This window comes from Orbilia oligospora (assembly GCF_000225545.1).
Source record: "Orbilia oligospora ATCC 24927 unplaced genomic scaffold scaffold00097, whole genome shotgun sequence".
Lineage (NCBI taxonomy): Eukaryota > Fungi > Ascomycota > Orbiliomycetes > Orbiliales > Orbiliaceae > Orbilia > Orbilia oligospora.
This window is the reverse complement of record NW_011645654.1, coordinates 1,024,685-1,039,251: the sequence shown is the minus strand read 5'-3', so window position 1 is coordinate 1,039,251 and position 14,567 is coordinate 1,024,685. Positions and strand designations below refer to the sequence as shown.

General features: G+C 45.1%; 5 protein-coding genes across 5 annotated transcripts; 2 read left to right on the top strand and 3 right to left on the bottom strand.

Moving 5' to 3' along the window:
* Positions 1-658: 658 nt before the first annotated feature.
* Positions 659-1,862, top strand: AOL_s00097g302 (uncharacterized protein; the record flags this gene model as incomplete). Its single annotated transcript, XM_011126135.1, has 3 exons — positions 659-737; positions 809-1,224; positions 1,311-1,862. The coding sequence occupies 3 exons, from the start codon at positions 659-661 to the stop codon at positions 1,860-1,862; spliced, it is 1,047 nt and encodes a 348-aa protein (XP_011124437.1).
* A 1,408-nt stretch (positions 1,863-3,270) lies between these two features.
* AOL_s00097g301 (uncharacterized protein) lies at positions 3,271-3,789 on the top strand (the record flags this gene model as incomplete). The annotated part of the gene is made up of 1 exon (XM_011126134.1): positions 3,271-3,789. One exon carries the CDS (start codon positions 3,271-3,273, stop codon positions 3,787-3,789), a length of 519 nt encoding a protein of 172 aa, XP_011124436.1.
* A 357-nt stretch (positions 3,790-4,146) lies between these two features.
* On the bottom strand, positions 4,147-5,550 carry AOL_s00097g300 (uncharacterized protein; the record flags this gene model as incomplete). The annotated part of the gene is made up of 1 exon (XM_011126133.1): positions 4,147-5,550. One exon carries the CDS (start codon positions 5,548-5,550, stop codon positions 4,147-4,149), a length of 1,404 nt encoding a protein of 467 aa, XP_011124435.1.
* Positions 5,551-7,054: 1,504 nt separating this feature from the next.
* AOL_s00097g299 (uncharacterized protein) lies at positions 7,055-9,247 on the bottom strand (the record flags this gene model as incomplete). The annotated part of the gene is made up of 2 exons (XM_011126132.1): positions 7,055-8,497; positions 8,651-9,247. 2 exons carry the CDS (start codon positions 9,245-9,247, stop codon positions 7,055-7,057), a joined length of 2,040 nt encoding a protein of 679 aa, XP_011124434.1.
* Positions 9,248-10,523: 1,276 nt separating this feature from the next.
* AOL_s00097g298 (uncharacterized protein) lies at positions 10,524-12,311 on the bottom strand (the record flags this gene model as incomplete). Its single annotated transcript, XM_011126131.1, has 3 exons — positions 10,524-10,949; positions 11,019-11,254; positions 11,318-12,311. 3 exons carry the CDS (start codon positions 12,309-12,311, stop codon positions 10,524-10,526), a joined length of 1,656 nt encoding a protein of 551 aa, XP_011124433.1.
* Between the last annotated feature and the right edge of the window lie 2,256 nt (positions 12,312-14,567).

Below are 14,567 nucleotides of genomic sequence, written 5' to 3'. Positions count from 1 at the left end.
GTCTGGGCACGAGACAATATGCTCTGTAGCCAAGCCTTAAATTCAGCCCAAGTGGGCCGGTCTTGAGGTCTTCCACCAATTGAAAAAGCCACAGATGTCACTTCCTTCGTCCCTCAGCATGCCGAGGAAAGAAGCACACTAACTCGTAAATTAAATGTCTAAATGCAGATCGGGCTCGAACATATATCGCGAATTACAGGGCGTCTCAATCCTGTGGAATTTGTGTATACTTCCAAGAAATACCGTTCATAAGAACACATGCGTTTCTCAAGGCGTTCCTTATGTCTAAATTATTATGGGATACTGTCCGGTTTCTAGTGTCCATGAATAAGATCTCGGATATCGAGATAATCAGGGTCTAAAACCACTTAATCGACAAACGAATGTACCGTGATGTGGACATTCTTCCAAGACCGGCCATTTCCTTATTAGTGTTCCTGCAGTTCAGCCGCACGCACCTGCATGAAGGAAATTGTTGCATCGAGATCGCAATCGGATGGCTCAAGGGAGGGTATAGAATGGCGCCGGATCCCGCATTCAATCTGGACGGCCATCCTTTTATCCTCCTTCATTGCAAGGTACTTCGTTGTCAGCCCTATCTCTCAGACACGTCTACCCAAAAGCTTTAGGCTCCAACAGGACCAGACTCCACATTACAATGAAGAAAACCGTCATTCCCTTGATCACACTCTTCGGCGCCATATTAGGAAGCCCTTTGGACCATGTTAAGAGAGGATGTAAGTTAATTCCGTTGAGGAATTTAAATACACAAAATACAGTATGCTTATTCTCTAACCCAAACACCAAGGCAATGCGAATAATTGCCTGCGAGCAGTCCGGGCAACAGGAAGAGAATCAATCGGTCTGAGGTACTGCTCTGATTTCCTCGGTATCCGACCAGACTACACTACCGCCACGGAAATTGATTTTACAGTAACCTTCGGCGAGGAGACGTTTTATGAAACTACAATTACGGAGACTATTACCAGAACTACAGGCACAGTGGAAACAACCATCACCGCAGCCCCGTTTAGAAGGCGCGACCATGACTGGGACCCGGAGGCTGATGAAGCCTATCTGAAGGGCCGTTCAAACATTCTCCAGAAGTGCTCCACCGATGACGCGAAGATCACCAGCGCCTGCCGATGCTTCCTATCAGACCGACCAGTAAGCACAGAGACCATAACTGATTATACCTGGGTCGTAGAGACGGTCCCAACTTTGGTACGTAGTCTGATCCTAGCTGGCCTTTAAGATCCATGGGTAAACAGAATATTCCTATAGACTACTAACTTATATTTATCCCAAAGACCGATACATTTATCGCCACAGAAACCGTTTCAGTTGAAGCACAAGTAACCTATCTGCCTATAATTAAAAACCCAGGATTCGATGACCCGGTTGACCCATTTCGTGACTGGGAGATCTATGACACTGGGTTTGGCTGCTCTGCTTGCACCCATGAAGTTGCCCCCAATGCAGGAAGCTCCAGCTCGCCAAATTCGCTAAAAGCTATCTGGGTTGATTCGCTAGGGGTCTTCAGATTCCAGCAAAAAGTGCAGCTTCAGTTAGGAAAATGGTACAAATTTAAATTTGAATATAGGGTTGAGTCTCCGTCAATGCCCCAGGCGTTCATCGCTTTCGAGCTTGCGAGAGCCTATCCAGGAGTAGTCATCGGTGCTACCAATCAATGGCAGACAGCTGAGTCAGTGCCTATAATGGCTGATGAATGGAATTCCAGTGACGCTTTGCTATCGATTTGGTTCTTTCTACTAGGGGGGGTATCTGGCCGAACAGAACCCTTCTATTTTGATAGTTTCAAAATTTGGGAAGTTGAGGCACCCCCTCAGGACTCGGAGTGAAGCTGAATGAGCGGTGAACTCTTTCTTAGAATGGTTTATCATATGTCATAATATTAGCTGTCGTACTCAGCCCTAGCCTTCAAAATTCCAGGGGTTTATACTACAATCTACACTACTTCAACGCTACAGCCCTATTAGAGGCTCTAGACTCTAACACCGTATATTAGCATTAAAGCTACTAGTTAGCAAAGTGGAGCATAGCACTGATTGGCGTGCTACAATGCCAATCGATTGATCTAGCTATATTTTACTAGGAAACTATCCATATATAACAATAAATGTTCATAACTCGTTGACATCTCTAACTTAAAAATGTCACCTTATAATTATATATAGCTACAGCTACAATGCAATGGGGACTAGCATATTTTACCATATTACATTTCGAGATCCATTAAAATACCCGGCTTTTCCAGGTGAAGGGGATAAGTAGAGAAGTAAGGAAAGTTTTCAAATAGAAGAGACTGACGTAGTAATTGAGGTATCGCGGATGTGAAGGATAACAATCAGATGAATTGCATTGTCTCGTCTCCAGAGTGCTTGACGCCAACGGTGCATGTTGTACAAAGTCTCTCATCCTGCGTACAAGCCCGCGCACCGCGTTGGTGTGGTGTGTTTTAATGCCATTCAAAATACAACAACATCAACGCCGTCTCCTTAGGAAGAGTATACGTACTTAGGTGTACGTATTTACACATATACATGCAACCCCTTATTCATGAATTATCAAGCACGTTACATTGCATTGATGCTCCCATGCATGTCATATTCTGCACTTTAGGATACGAGAAACTGGTAATAAGTAGTATGTATACAGTATAGTCTGATTTAGGTGGGGCTCCCCAAATTTTGGACCCTAAAACCCGCCTATCTCCATCCCGGCCGGCATAGCCGTGTTCTTTGTCGCGAAGTTGGCCAATGATAGTTGTTCCTCAACGCAGCTGAAAGCTATATTTGCGGGGAAAACATTCTCAACACCACACATATCACTAGTATCCTCTGCAAGAGCCCTGCGATTTAATCTAAAAGATAGCCTTGCGTATCATCACAAGGTCCTAACGTTAAGGAATCAAAGCCTCATTTCAGTTCGTCTCGAATTTGTAAGCAATAGTCGGCCGAACACGTATCCCATAACTAGATACACATTTGTAAGCATGGTTTCACACTTGGACAGATCTGTCAGGGTTCATCCGAAATCCGACCACGGACCACGGGCCACGTCCTAGGCTTGTTAAAGATGTCTTGTTTAATTAACCACTCCAGTCGCCTTATATAAGTTCCATATCTTCCATCGAGTAAATGCTCCTATGTTCATCAACCCAAACTCGTCTTCAAAACTAAGATACCGAATACCTTTGGTTCCAAACTTTACCTTGAATTCTCACTTTAAGTGTCCAAATTTTGCAAGATGGCCAGCTCCCTCACCCTCTTTGACGTCACTGTCCCTCTCTTCCGTAAAGGAATGAAGACCCTCAAGCATATCCTCGAAAAGGGAGAAGCATATGCTAAAGAAAACGGAATCTCGACAAATGATGTCGTGAATTGGAAACTCGCTGAAGATATGAAGCCCTTGACTTTCCAGATTCAAACCGCCAGCAACACTGCCAAGAATACTTGTGTTCGTGTTGCCAAACTTGAATTGGCTGTTTTGGATGATAACGAGGAAACTTTGGAGGACCTTTACAAGCGCATTGACACTACTCTTGCGCTGCTGGATGAGGTGGAGGCGAAACATAAGGCGGCGTTCGAAGGAAAGGAAGATTCGGAAGTTGTCCTGGTGACTCGGGGTACTGAAAGAAAGTTCACTGGGCAATCATATGTCCAAACCTTCGCTATCCCCAATTTCTACTTTCATGTTACCACGGCTTATAATATCCTCAGAAATCATGGGGTTCCAATTGGGAAGCTAGATTACTTGCTCGGCTAAATGTTGAGATATTTAGCATAGCGCAGTGAGCCTACGGAGATGAATATAAAGGAAACAAAGTTGTAAAACGACAAAATGTATATAGCATTGTGGTCACAATACAATTACAGGAGTGATTGATCAGACATAGCGTTTCGTAATCGTGATCATGCAGATGGCATAAAGTGGGAAAAACGAAGGAAAAAAAACAATTTAGTGAAATTGAAGGTCGTATGATGACTTCATGGATCCGCTCAACTCGGGTTTAGAGTATATAATGTTCGATCAACGAACAATGTAATTTAGTATTTTGAATATCCAGATATCCGAACCTATAAGCCAAAAGCGTATATAAAAAGAGGCAGTCTCGAAATGCAATCAATCACTTCGCCGGAGTTTATTGAACATTCGTGAAAGCCGAGAGGCTTTGACAGGGCGGGAGCTCGAGAGAAGTTGATTTTGCTGATGCTCTACCCCTCCTCTCTCCTTTCCAGCTGGGGTCATGTATATACCTCTAGAGGTAGGACCAGGACTTTGGTTACGGCTATGCTTAGCTGGATTCGAGACGCGTGGATTTGGTGCAGTTCTTGAAATAGCAGCGGTATTCTGGGTAGCTCGAGCTTGAGGGGTGAGATTTTGTGTACCAAATCCAGGCGTTGGTGCATAGTTGGGGTTTTGATGGTGTTGATAACCATTTGGATTATGGTCCCAATACTGTGGATTATGGCCATATGGCTGGTTAAATTGACTAGAGCTAGGAAAGGGGGCGACCTGCGCTTTAGGGTGTGGAGTGTATGTATAGTTATTAGGGCCAGGGCCGGGTGCCGGCGTGGCCACACCTCTATGAGAGTAGTCGACCCTAGTTTCCCCAGACGTTATAAACGGGTCTTGGGGAGGGCCTACCGTTCTCACGATTGTACTCTCGGTTTCGGGTCTCCATACATCGGATACTCGCGAATCGCGGATACTCCGCCGTGGTTCACGCCTCTCCGTCGGTGGGGGTGACCGTGTATTATGGAAATCTGTATTGCGGGGAAGATCTCCATGTATGTATCCTCGAGGGGCCTCAGTTACTGAAAGGGTATGTCTAGAGTTTCCCTGTCCTCCTCTCCCTCGGTCTGGGTATGAGTCAGGTTCTCTCGACGATTCTTGATGAGCCTGCCCACGCCATCTCCTTGAGCTCTCCCCCTTCTTTGGCTGTGGTTTGAGCATATCCAATGAATAATCCCGAATATTGTCAATGGCACCCCTTGGTATTTGGTAGAGGAACAGGTACTCATCCCTAATCTGATTGTCATTCCTTTCCGGTGGTAGCACTTCGACGTTTTTTTCTCGCATCCCAATGACTACTTCTCTGACAGAAATGATTGGCTTCCTTTCATTGCTATCGCCACGAATTTTCTGGGTGTTAATCCTCATTATCTGGACCTCGTCATGCTCACGGCCGGGCTTCTGCAAGAACAGCTTAGCCCACGAAATGGCGTGACTTTCGTTTGCATAGGTAGATATGAAAGGTGATGGCGATTTAGAGCCCCAAGTTAAATGGTCGCTTAGTGTTCTCATAAATTCTGATCCTCTAAGGTCAATCGTCTCGTCGCTAGCGGATAAAAATCCATCTGCTGATGTGTACTCAGTAATTGATTCATCAGAATGGACCCGGTAGAGGTATTTAGGTAGATTCCGAGACCTAGCCTGAAGGCGAAAATCTGGCAGACGGTCCGACCTCGACCTAGAAGAGGAAGGTCCGTATGTACTTGCTGCATTCTCGTAGCGCCGTGCCATTGCGATTTGATTCAACTATTATCTCGACGAACTCTGGCCGTTATTCGATTTTAGAGAATAGATATCAGGTTCTCAAGAACGAGAAGATATCTAAATTGACGGGGAGCTTCGGAGTAGCTCCTGTTTGAACGTTCAATAAGAACCAGAGGACTCAATGGGTCGTCCGACTCCCCGTTTTGAACCGGATGAAGATGCAATGCGGATTGGCATGATGGTCGAGTTCACAGAAAGACGGGGAATGGCCGTACTATATACACCAGAATCTAGGGGTTCATACTCACAGTATCATCCCCACGAAACTATACTTTTACACAAAATTTCTCCTACCGAATTTCGCGACGTTGCTAAATTTTCTCTCAGCCTTGTTATTCATATCATATTGTCTGTGTCACGCCGATATGTACACATGAATCACTGTTCGCGAATTCGCTTGGCGCACGAGGCTGTCGAAATCTATGAGGAAACAGGGGCACAGTCACTGGTTAAATGCACGGACGGGATAGCCATGGCGTTTGGATAACCGCTTGAGTGTTGTGAAAGCGCACAGCCTTGTGGTCTTTTGTTGGAAAGGAGGGGTAACTTTCAACTTATTTTTCGCCATTGGTTTCATGTCAACATGTCTGTCATGTCGTGGGCTGCATAACTAAGCATGTGCGCTCTCCGTGCTTATTTCCCACCAACTATTTCAGGTTACCAAGACGGGTGCTAGCGACTTTTCCGAGCCCGTCTGATGACTCGATTGGAGAAATCCAGATGAATGATGGCAGTGGGGTTGGACCCCTACCATTATATATATTATCTGCAGTGGGCTCCGGATATATCGATATCGCTCACACCGCCGCAATGTCACATCTTGGCACATATGTCTATCCAATACATATATCTGTAAAGCGTCGAGCGCGAAGACTTTCCTTTCTATTCTTCATCCAAGGAGCAAGCCGCAGCCAACTACTATAAAGAAATGTTGGCCATCAAAGCAAAGCGCCTAAATGGCTTGATGATTGGGAGGTGTTAACGTGTTGCAGAGAACTCGATGCATGCGAAATTGCAACAGCGCTTATACGATTGAGGTTAGCCTGAGAGCAATGTGGTATTTTGACTACTAAGTAAACAGCACAAGCTCCAAGAACAATTTGATTCGTTGACTGGGTTAAGACAGGTGTGAGCTCAGCGTCCTGGATATCTCTAAACACTCCTGCCTCCAATAATTTCGGTGGTATTAATTGATTAATCTTCGGGTCCATAGCTTCGATAAGATTACATTACTAGGAGTAGAATTTGGAGCTCGATGATGTTGCATCTGCCTACTAAACATAATGAAGGTAATTATAGAATCTTTAGCTACAATAAGAGATATATATATTTGTCTCCCTAACCAAAAAAAGAAAAAGAAGAAGCCAAGATAAGAACACTCTTTTCTCTAGGTTCTGCTAGCTAGAAGTGTCAATAAGCAACATAATTGGCCAATTAGAAATTACATATTAGAGCAGCCGCTTCGCACTAGCTACCTTTTCTTGCCCATTTTAAGTCTCTCAATCAACTGTCCGGTCTCGTTCGCATATTGATGGTACTTGATCCTTGAGTATGATAGAGGTTTTGCTTCGGGCTCCAGGACGAATCGCTGTAAGGACATATTTCCCTGCGTCGTCCGACCCTTCGCTCCAAAAACAATCCCAGTCATACCAATAGTAGAGTTAGTTTTGGGGAGCAAATGGACATCGAAAGATCCAGACGCCCCCGGCTCTAAATAGACACTCGCATGAGTGACTTCTACAATAGAATCTTTGCTATCAACTGCGAAGACATCGTAAGTGTCTGGGACACTGTTAAAATTCGTGAGCCCAATAGTAACCTTTTGTGGTTCGCCGGCCGTCATTCTTTGTATAGTGGGTGCAGTAAGCTTTAGTTTAGAAGACGATAGCATAAGAGGAACCACTCTTTGGAATTCATCGCCATCGTCATTTATACCCGTGAGGTAGGCCATGAATTCGCCCTCAGGTATTGCTGTGCTATTACCGTAAAACATTGTTGCAGTGTCTTCAGGATCTACCTCTCTGCGAACTGTATCCTGGGAGGCGATCAGGGCACCCCCCTTGGTACGAAACTCAAATTTTGCATCCGTGAAATTACCGTGAATATGCGCCTTCACCATTGACTTCTCACCAACGATGGGATAGCTTGGAATTGGGAAGTATGCGCGATGTTGCGGCCGACCCCCAGCTTCGGCGAGATAAAATGATACTATAGATAAACTACTCTCCCCGGATATGGATAGAGTGTAATGGGTAGTAGACTTTAGAGAAATGCGGTAGAAACCAGGGGGCGGAATTGTCATCGAGGTAAAATTGAGGGCAATGGTGTTTCCGACTCTTCTGATGTTGGTATCGGTTGTAGATGATGAACTGTAGGGAGATCCATTAGAGTTAAATAATTTTAAAGATGAAACCCCGCTTGTAGATATTACCAGCGACTTTAAACTAGAGTCGATTGGGAAGATAAATTCGCAGCCAGGGTTCTCCTCGCTACTGGTTGCTGCCACTGAAAGAATCTCGGCATGGTTTGGCCGTGACAGAATATCCAAAAGGGCGTTAGCTTCAGCTGTCTCGTTTTCAGGGAACGTAATTAGGTGCCCCCCGGTAGCAATAGCTATTTCTCTCCAGCCATAGTCATCGGGCGATGGCTCATCCCCGTGTGAATCTCGTTTTAGTATTTGAATTGGGTAAAGCTTTCTATTTCCTCCAACTCTCGCCTGTACCAGCGCTTTCCCATGCTCATGAACATTATCGGCCATGACAACCGTATGCATTTTATGATCCAGAACCGCAGCCCTCGCCACTAAGTCTCGTTTGTGAGGCTGTAAAGTGCTTATCCTAAAGTCGTAGACAGTTGGGGCTGAAGGATCTGATATAGAGCCATTTTCGTATTCCTTTCCAAATAAAAGGTCAGCCTGATTTTGAGGTAATCTTTTATAAATTCTGCCATTAATCTAGTCCTTTGTAGCCGCTACAGCGAGCCTAGCGGCTTGATAGTGTAAAACCCTATGAGGCGACCACAAACATGTAGACGAATCCTTGTTTATGCCTTGCCCAATATAAAGTACCGAGTCAATGATACCCAGGTCATACATAGTTGAAAAGTCGAGTGGGCCGCCATGGCTACACTTTGCGCTAGACTTTTTCTTGAAAGCTGGTTCCCCACTATAATAACCTGATGTGAGATCAATTGACTTGATATTTCCGTCGCAATCGCCACAGAATACCGCCACCTGAGCACGACAGTTCGAGCAGGTCTTGACTTTAGGGCCAAGGGGGTAAATCATTGTATTAGGGTATCCAAGTCCCGGGTATATTCGATCCCCTGCGTTTTTTTGATTCAATGCCTCGACCCAGCTGGAGTGAGCATAGAAATCCTGAAGGGTATGAAGCGCCATCCCTATCGACTTCCTTGCTGCAACATAGTCCCCAGCGCTCGAGAGGGAGACTACCTGATCTGATAATTTTATGAGTCGCTCTTGGCCGGGTTGAAAGCTTTCTCCGTCGAAATGAAGTTCTCCATTTTCTTGGTCATCATCTACAAGTGCATTTGCCTCTGCAATCTCCTCCATAGCTAGGACGTTCTTGTTGGTCGGAACCCATCCCGGAATGTCTCCATACCAAGTTTCCCATAGCTGCCGTATTGCCATCCTGGTCTGCTCCATATGCGAAGTGCCGTGTATTCCCATCAAGGTTTTTAAGTCTGAGGGAATAAAGGCATTCGCGGAACCGGCGCTTAAAACTAAGCCCACGACAGGGAGTATACTGACTCCTATCATGGCGCCACAGTTTGAGGGTTGGTCTGTATACGAAGTTGGCTGGTTGTAATTAGAATATAGTGTCGACAGGGCGTCGAATCGCGATTGTAATATATAATATATATAGCAAGATCTTAAGACAGCTGGGCAGGCTGACAGTCGTATACTTCCGAGATTTGTTTAAAGGGTTTTAATTTCAACGGCGTTAGTAGGTTCATGGAGCATTCTCAGCCAAGCTTGTACAGTAAAACTAAGTACTGACGCAGTTAGTCAGATAGGCATTACGAGATATCCAGATCTTCAGCCTTAAACATAGCAGCGATCCCTAGGCTTGAGCACTATTGTCGATGAACTGTTGCTTCTGTTGATCTCACTTCAGTCAATAGATTACGGATAAGTACTACGCTAGGCAATTCAAAATGCCCATGGCCATTTGTATGGTATTGTAGCTATAGTGTATATATATATATGTTTGTTGAGTGAGGTAGTTGGGTGCCTTCGCGTGTACTACACTTAAGCGCTTACACGTGTAATCAAGCTGGTTATAGCAGTATACCTTTAATCAACTACGGATATTTTTGGGGGCAGTCTTGAGATCGACGATCTTTCGATCTCATATCATACTTAGGATCAGAAATCTGGTCTAAATTTGAGAGCTTTGTAATAGGACGCCTCTTGGCCATGGTCGAGTATCTTCGCGCTTTGGAGCATACTGTTTTAAGAATCAGGGGTTTCAGAACATCCTTAACTAAGCTTACTGTACTCTCTAACCTCACTTGATCCCCACAATTCGAGCTATTGAATATTTGAACAGTCGTGACATTTAAACTATTATTTAATCCCGATTATATATCTAATATACCGCGTGATCCCATCCATCGAAGAATCATGAAAATGCCAAACAATTGCAAGAAGGAACCTAAGAGTGGCTCGACGTAAGAAAGACTAGCCAACGAAGGTCTAGAGGCATATTTATATACAAATTCATTAAAATCAAAATTCATAGTTAACTCCGATTCCATGCATCGATTCTCACAGAGAAAAAAGAATGAAGATATGTGATCGACTGCCTGAATCGGATGGAAACAAAACAATTCAAACAACGCAGGCTAAAAAAACGGACCATGCAATAATATTAGCTGGTCGTGAAACCCAACTCCTTGGTTTAAAATTATGGGAGGAATCATATCGAAACTTTCTCAATATGATCAGCCTGTTCGATCGATGCCTTTTCAACTCTTTCGGTGCCTTCAATGGTTCCTGCAACTGCATCGACGCTTGTCTTGTGGAATTTCCTAGCTGAAACCTTGTTTTCAAATAGGATATCAAGCTCGATATAAGGACGACCAGAGGTCTCTGGAAGTCTGAAATAGCAGTAGATAGTGCAAAAGAAGCAAGACACTGCCCAGAAGAATCCGGCTTTGCCTCTCCAGTTGAGTGCGGTGACGTTAACCAATTGTGGGGTAATGACGTTGTTGATAATTCCCATAACATTGTAAAAGTTTCTGGCAAGGACGATAGACTTGGATCGAAGTCGTGTCGTGGACATCTCAGCAACGATAGCGTAACAGACTGGTCCAACGGTAACGTCGTAAATGAATGTGAAGACCTATATTCGATTATATTAGCTAGGGTTCAGAATAACACACTGAAGATGTGTTGGCAACAAAACACTTACCAAGAGCGCAGCTCCAATAGCTATTCCCATGTTGGACTTTGGGATACCAAGGCAACCAATTGCGATAAGTGTAACGAACAAAGCGACAAGGCCACTGATGTAAAGCGTCCTACGGCCGAATCTCATCATGAGAATCCAAGAAAATAGGGTACCGCAGATTCCGAGGGCGTATTGACCCATGGTAAAGTTGAAAGATTGCTCAACGGGGAGGCCGGCCTGCTGAAGGAAATAGGTACCTAGGCACATCCTTGGTTAGTTAAATCAAGCTTGAGTCGGCGGGCTAGGCTGAGCAGACTTACTATATCCCATTAATCCTGAACCACAAAGTGTCTGAATACCCCAAACTACGCAGGCAATTTCGGTTCTTCGTCGGTCAGTTCCCTTGAAGCAGTCGATGTATCTTGTGCCACTAGAGGCTTCTTTTTCCAATTCATTGGTACGAATCATCATGGAGACAGTTCTTTGGATATCGACACCGTTCCCTGCTTTGGTAAGACGACGGACAGAAGCTTCGGCATCCGCAATTCGTCCTTGTCGAACCAACCACCATGGGGACTCCGGGGCAAAGATGCATCCAATGATGATAGGAACAGGCCAGATCCATTGTAGAGCGAATGGAATTCTATACGACCACTCGTCTTGTCTACTTAAGAATCCACGAAGGACACTGCTAGCAATCAATTGACCAATAACCCAGCACAGATTGACGAAAGTGGTCAAGTAGGCACGGAGGGCTGTTGGGCAGACTTCTGAAGCATAGGCCGTTGTCAATGTCTGAAAGACACCCCATGGGATACCCAGCAGTATTCCTCCTAGGAGGAGGATTTCAATGCGAGGAGCGAAAAATGGTATGAAGATAAGTCCGGTGAGGACTGAAAGCGAGCCGATCATAGTTTTACGATAACCGTATCGCTCGGAGACGATACCATTAATAAAAAGACCGATGATCTCCCCGACATATGCACCATTCGACAAAGCGGTTTGCCATTTAGCCGAAATATTATATGTGCCATCAGGTAGCTGTTCACCATATTTCCTAACGAACTGCGGGAAGCCGAAGAAATTCGAGATGAGAACAATATCGAACCCCTCCATGATGATCGCCATAGAGAGTAAAACAGACCAACCGATGGCATGGGGGTAGAGTTTGATACCCTCCCTCAATGTCATCTTTCCCTCCTGTTCCGTTGCAAATGCCGCTTCAGCGATGATATCGGTTTCCCCTCCGACATTGGTCTCCTGGCTATCAACTCGGTTGGTGGCAACGCCACCTTCCAAATTGTTCTTTTCCATCGTGGAGACGATAAGTAAAGATAAAATGAGGTGGAAAAAATATTAAGGGATAGCGATGGGAGCTATTGATAGGAGTGAGTATACGTGGGAAAGAAAGTATGTATACACTCTAAATGAGGAATGATGATGAGGATATCAAAAAAAAAACTCACTCACCGACGAGGGAGGTCGCCATCTTATATCTCCCTCTCGTTCTCTCCAATCTACTACCTCCAGTGCTACCCCGGACCAAACGGTCACCCACACTCGCTTGAGGGAAGACAAGGGAAAGCGGTGGGACCTCCAAAATTGTGCAACTTCGGGATGCTAGGACACAAGGTGAGAACATTTTCATGGTACCTGGTCAAGATTTTCCCTTAGAGGCTTCACGTGCGGGGACCCCAAACACTAGCCCGCCATCTGGATTGCTCCTGGTAGGTTGCGCAACATTGCCCCTGTATCTACTAGTATACTTGCAATGCGACACCGTGCGCCAACGTCCGAATTTTCACACTGCACAGACCCGTGGGGCAGCTGAGGAAGCCTGCAGGGAAACCAAAGATTGGAATGGTTTTGCTTCTTCTCATCGCTTAAACCGATCGACCAGATGCATCTCTCAAAACAAATTTTTCGAAGTATGTACCATACAGAATGTACCAAATCGTTGACTGAACCGGACTTCATGGCTGCAGTACTGGAATGCAAGACCCAGCCTTGGCCAAAGCTCCGTGTCTCCATCTATGACAACACTTTCCCTGTTATTGGCTCTGGCCTAAACAGTTCTACTCACATGGGAAATTCCGGCGCCTCTACGTAGCTATGACTTTGGGAAAAGTTAATTCTAGCTCTGCAATTTTTGCTCAAGTCACCGGACTTGAGGCCGATAAGCAATGTCCGGAAGCTATTGTGAGAATTTTCTCTGTTCAACGGAAAGGTACCGCATGAAAGAAGAAAAAAAAAGAAAAGGCAAAGTGGCGGGACCTGGATACTCCTAGCCCATATCTGCATCTGCACCTGTCGCAGCTCGCAGGGATCATGGATTTAGAGATTTTGACCGAAACCTTCAACAGAAAATTGCAATTTGACTGCATCATAGGATCAACATCATGGAGAACCGATGTCTGCCAATGCTCAGAGCACTGAAATCTATTCTTGTCGCAGAAATACTGGTTCCTGGCAACTACGGCTAAAGTTTGTTCGGCAGCTAGGTATAATCTATGCCGAATTGCGATCCCCAAGTTATTGTTGTATTCGGATGGTGGCAGCAGGGCCAACCGTTAATGCACGCGACATTGATCCATGCATGGAAAAAATTTGGAAGCCCTGGGATGCCCTTCCTATGCTTCCATTCGTTAAATCACCCAGGCTTCAAAAACATTATGTTTCGCGGGGAGTGTGGAGAGAACCATTCTAGCCAATCGTCGATAATGGGTCTTGAATTTTGCATTGTCCTTCGATCCGTCAGGTACCTGAGTGGTAACATTTCGAGAAGACCTTCCCCACAGGAGAAGTGAAACATCGACTATTCGGTCAACCACGTTTTAAAATGTACAGGCACACACCTTGCATTCTGAAGCATCTACCAGCTAACTCGGGTATACCGTCTTTCCGTTCTGTTATTTTGTCTCAATAGCATAGACGCTGTCACTGTGAACAGCCGCCAAACTCGGGCAGGATTATCGCTAGGATCGTATGATGTATGTGCAGAGTCTCAAAACCCGGGCTCTTGCTTCCAGTTTTCGCGTAGTTAGTATCGTTTGATCAACCAAGGAACCAAAACGAGAATACTCGAAATTGTGCCCTCAAGCTGAATGGGGAGCTCTGGATATACGGCTAGATGTTTCAAAATGAGCGCAATACTCATGGTCTTACGGAGACTTTCAGCCCATGATATTTTCCGTCGTCTATGTCATGTCATGACCATTGTAGAATTCTAGAACTCTCACTCGACACTCCTATGGGATTTGGAACCTAATAGAGAATGACGCTCGAGTCTAAGCAGAATAAAAATAAGAGCTCCCTTCGAAATCGTATCCGTCGAGGCATATATCGGGTTCATGACATCTCCATGCAAGGCAAGATCTAGGCCCCAACACCTCAACTTGTTGTAACAAATGGTACAATGATACTCATGACGCCCCCCGTATTCTAACTACCCCAGATTAATCCCTTTGCCCGGTTTTGTATTGCACAATATACTGCCCACACATGATGTAAGTGCGTACTCCAGACTTTGTAGATACAAGCTTTCCCCTAATTGCTCAAGACACCATTGGC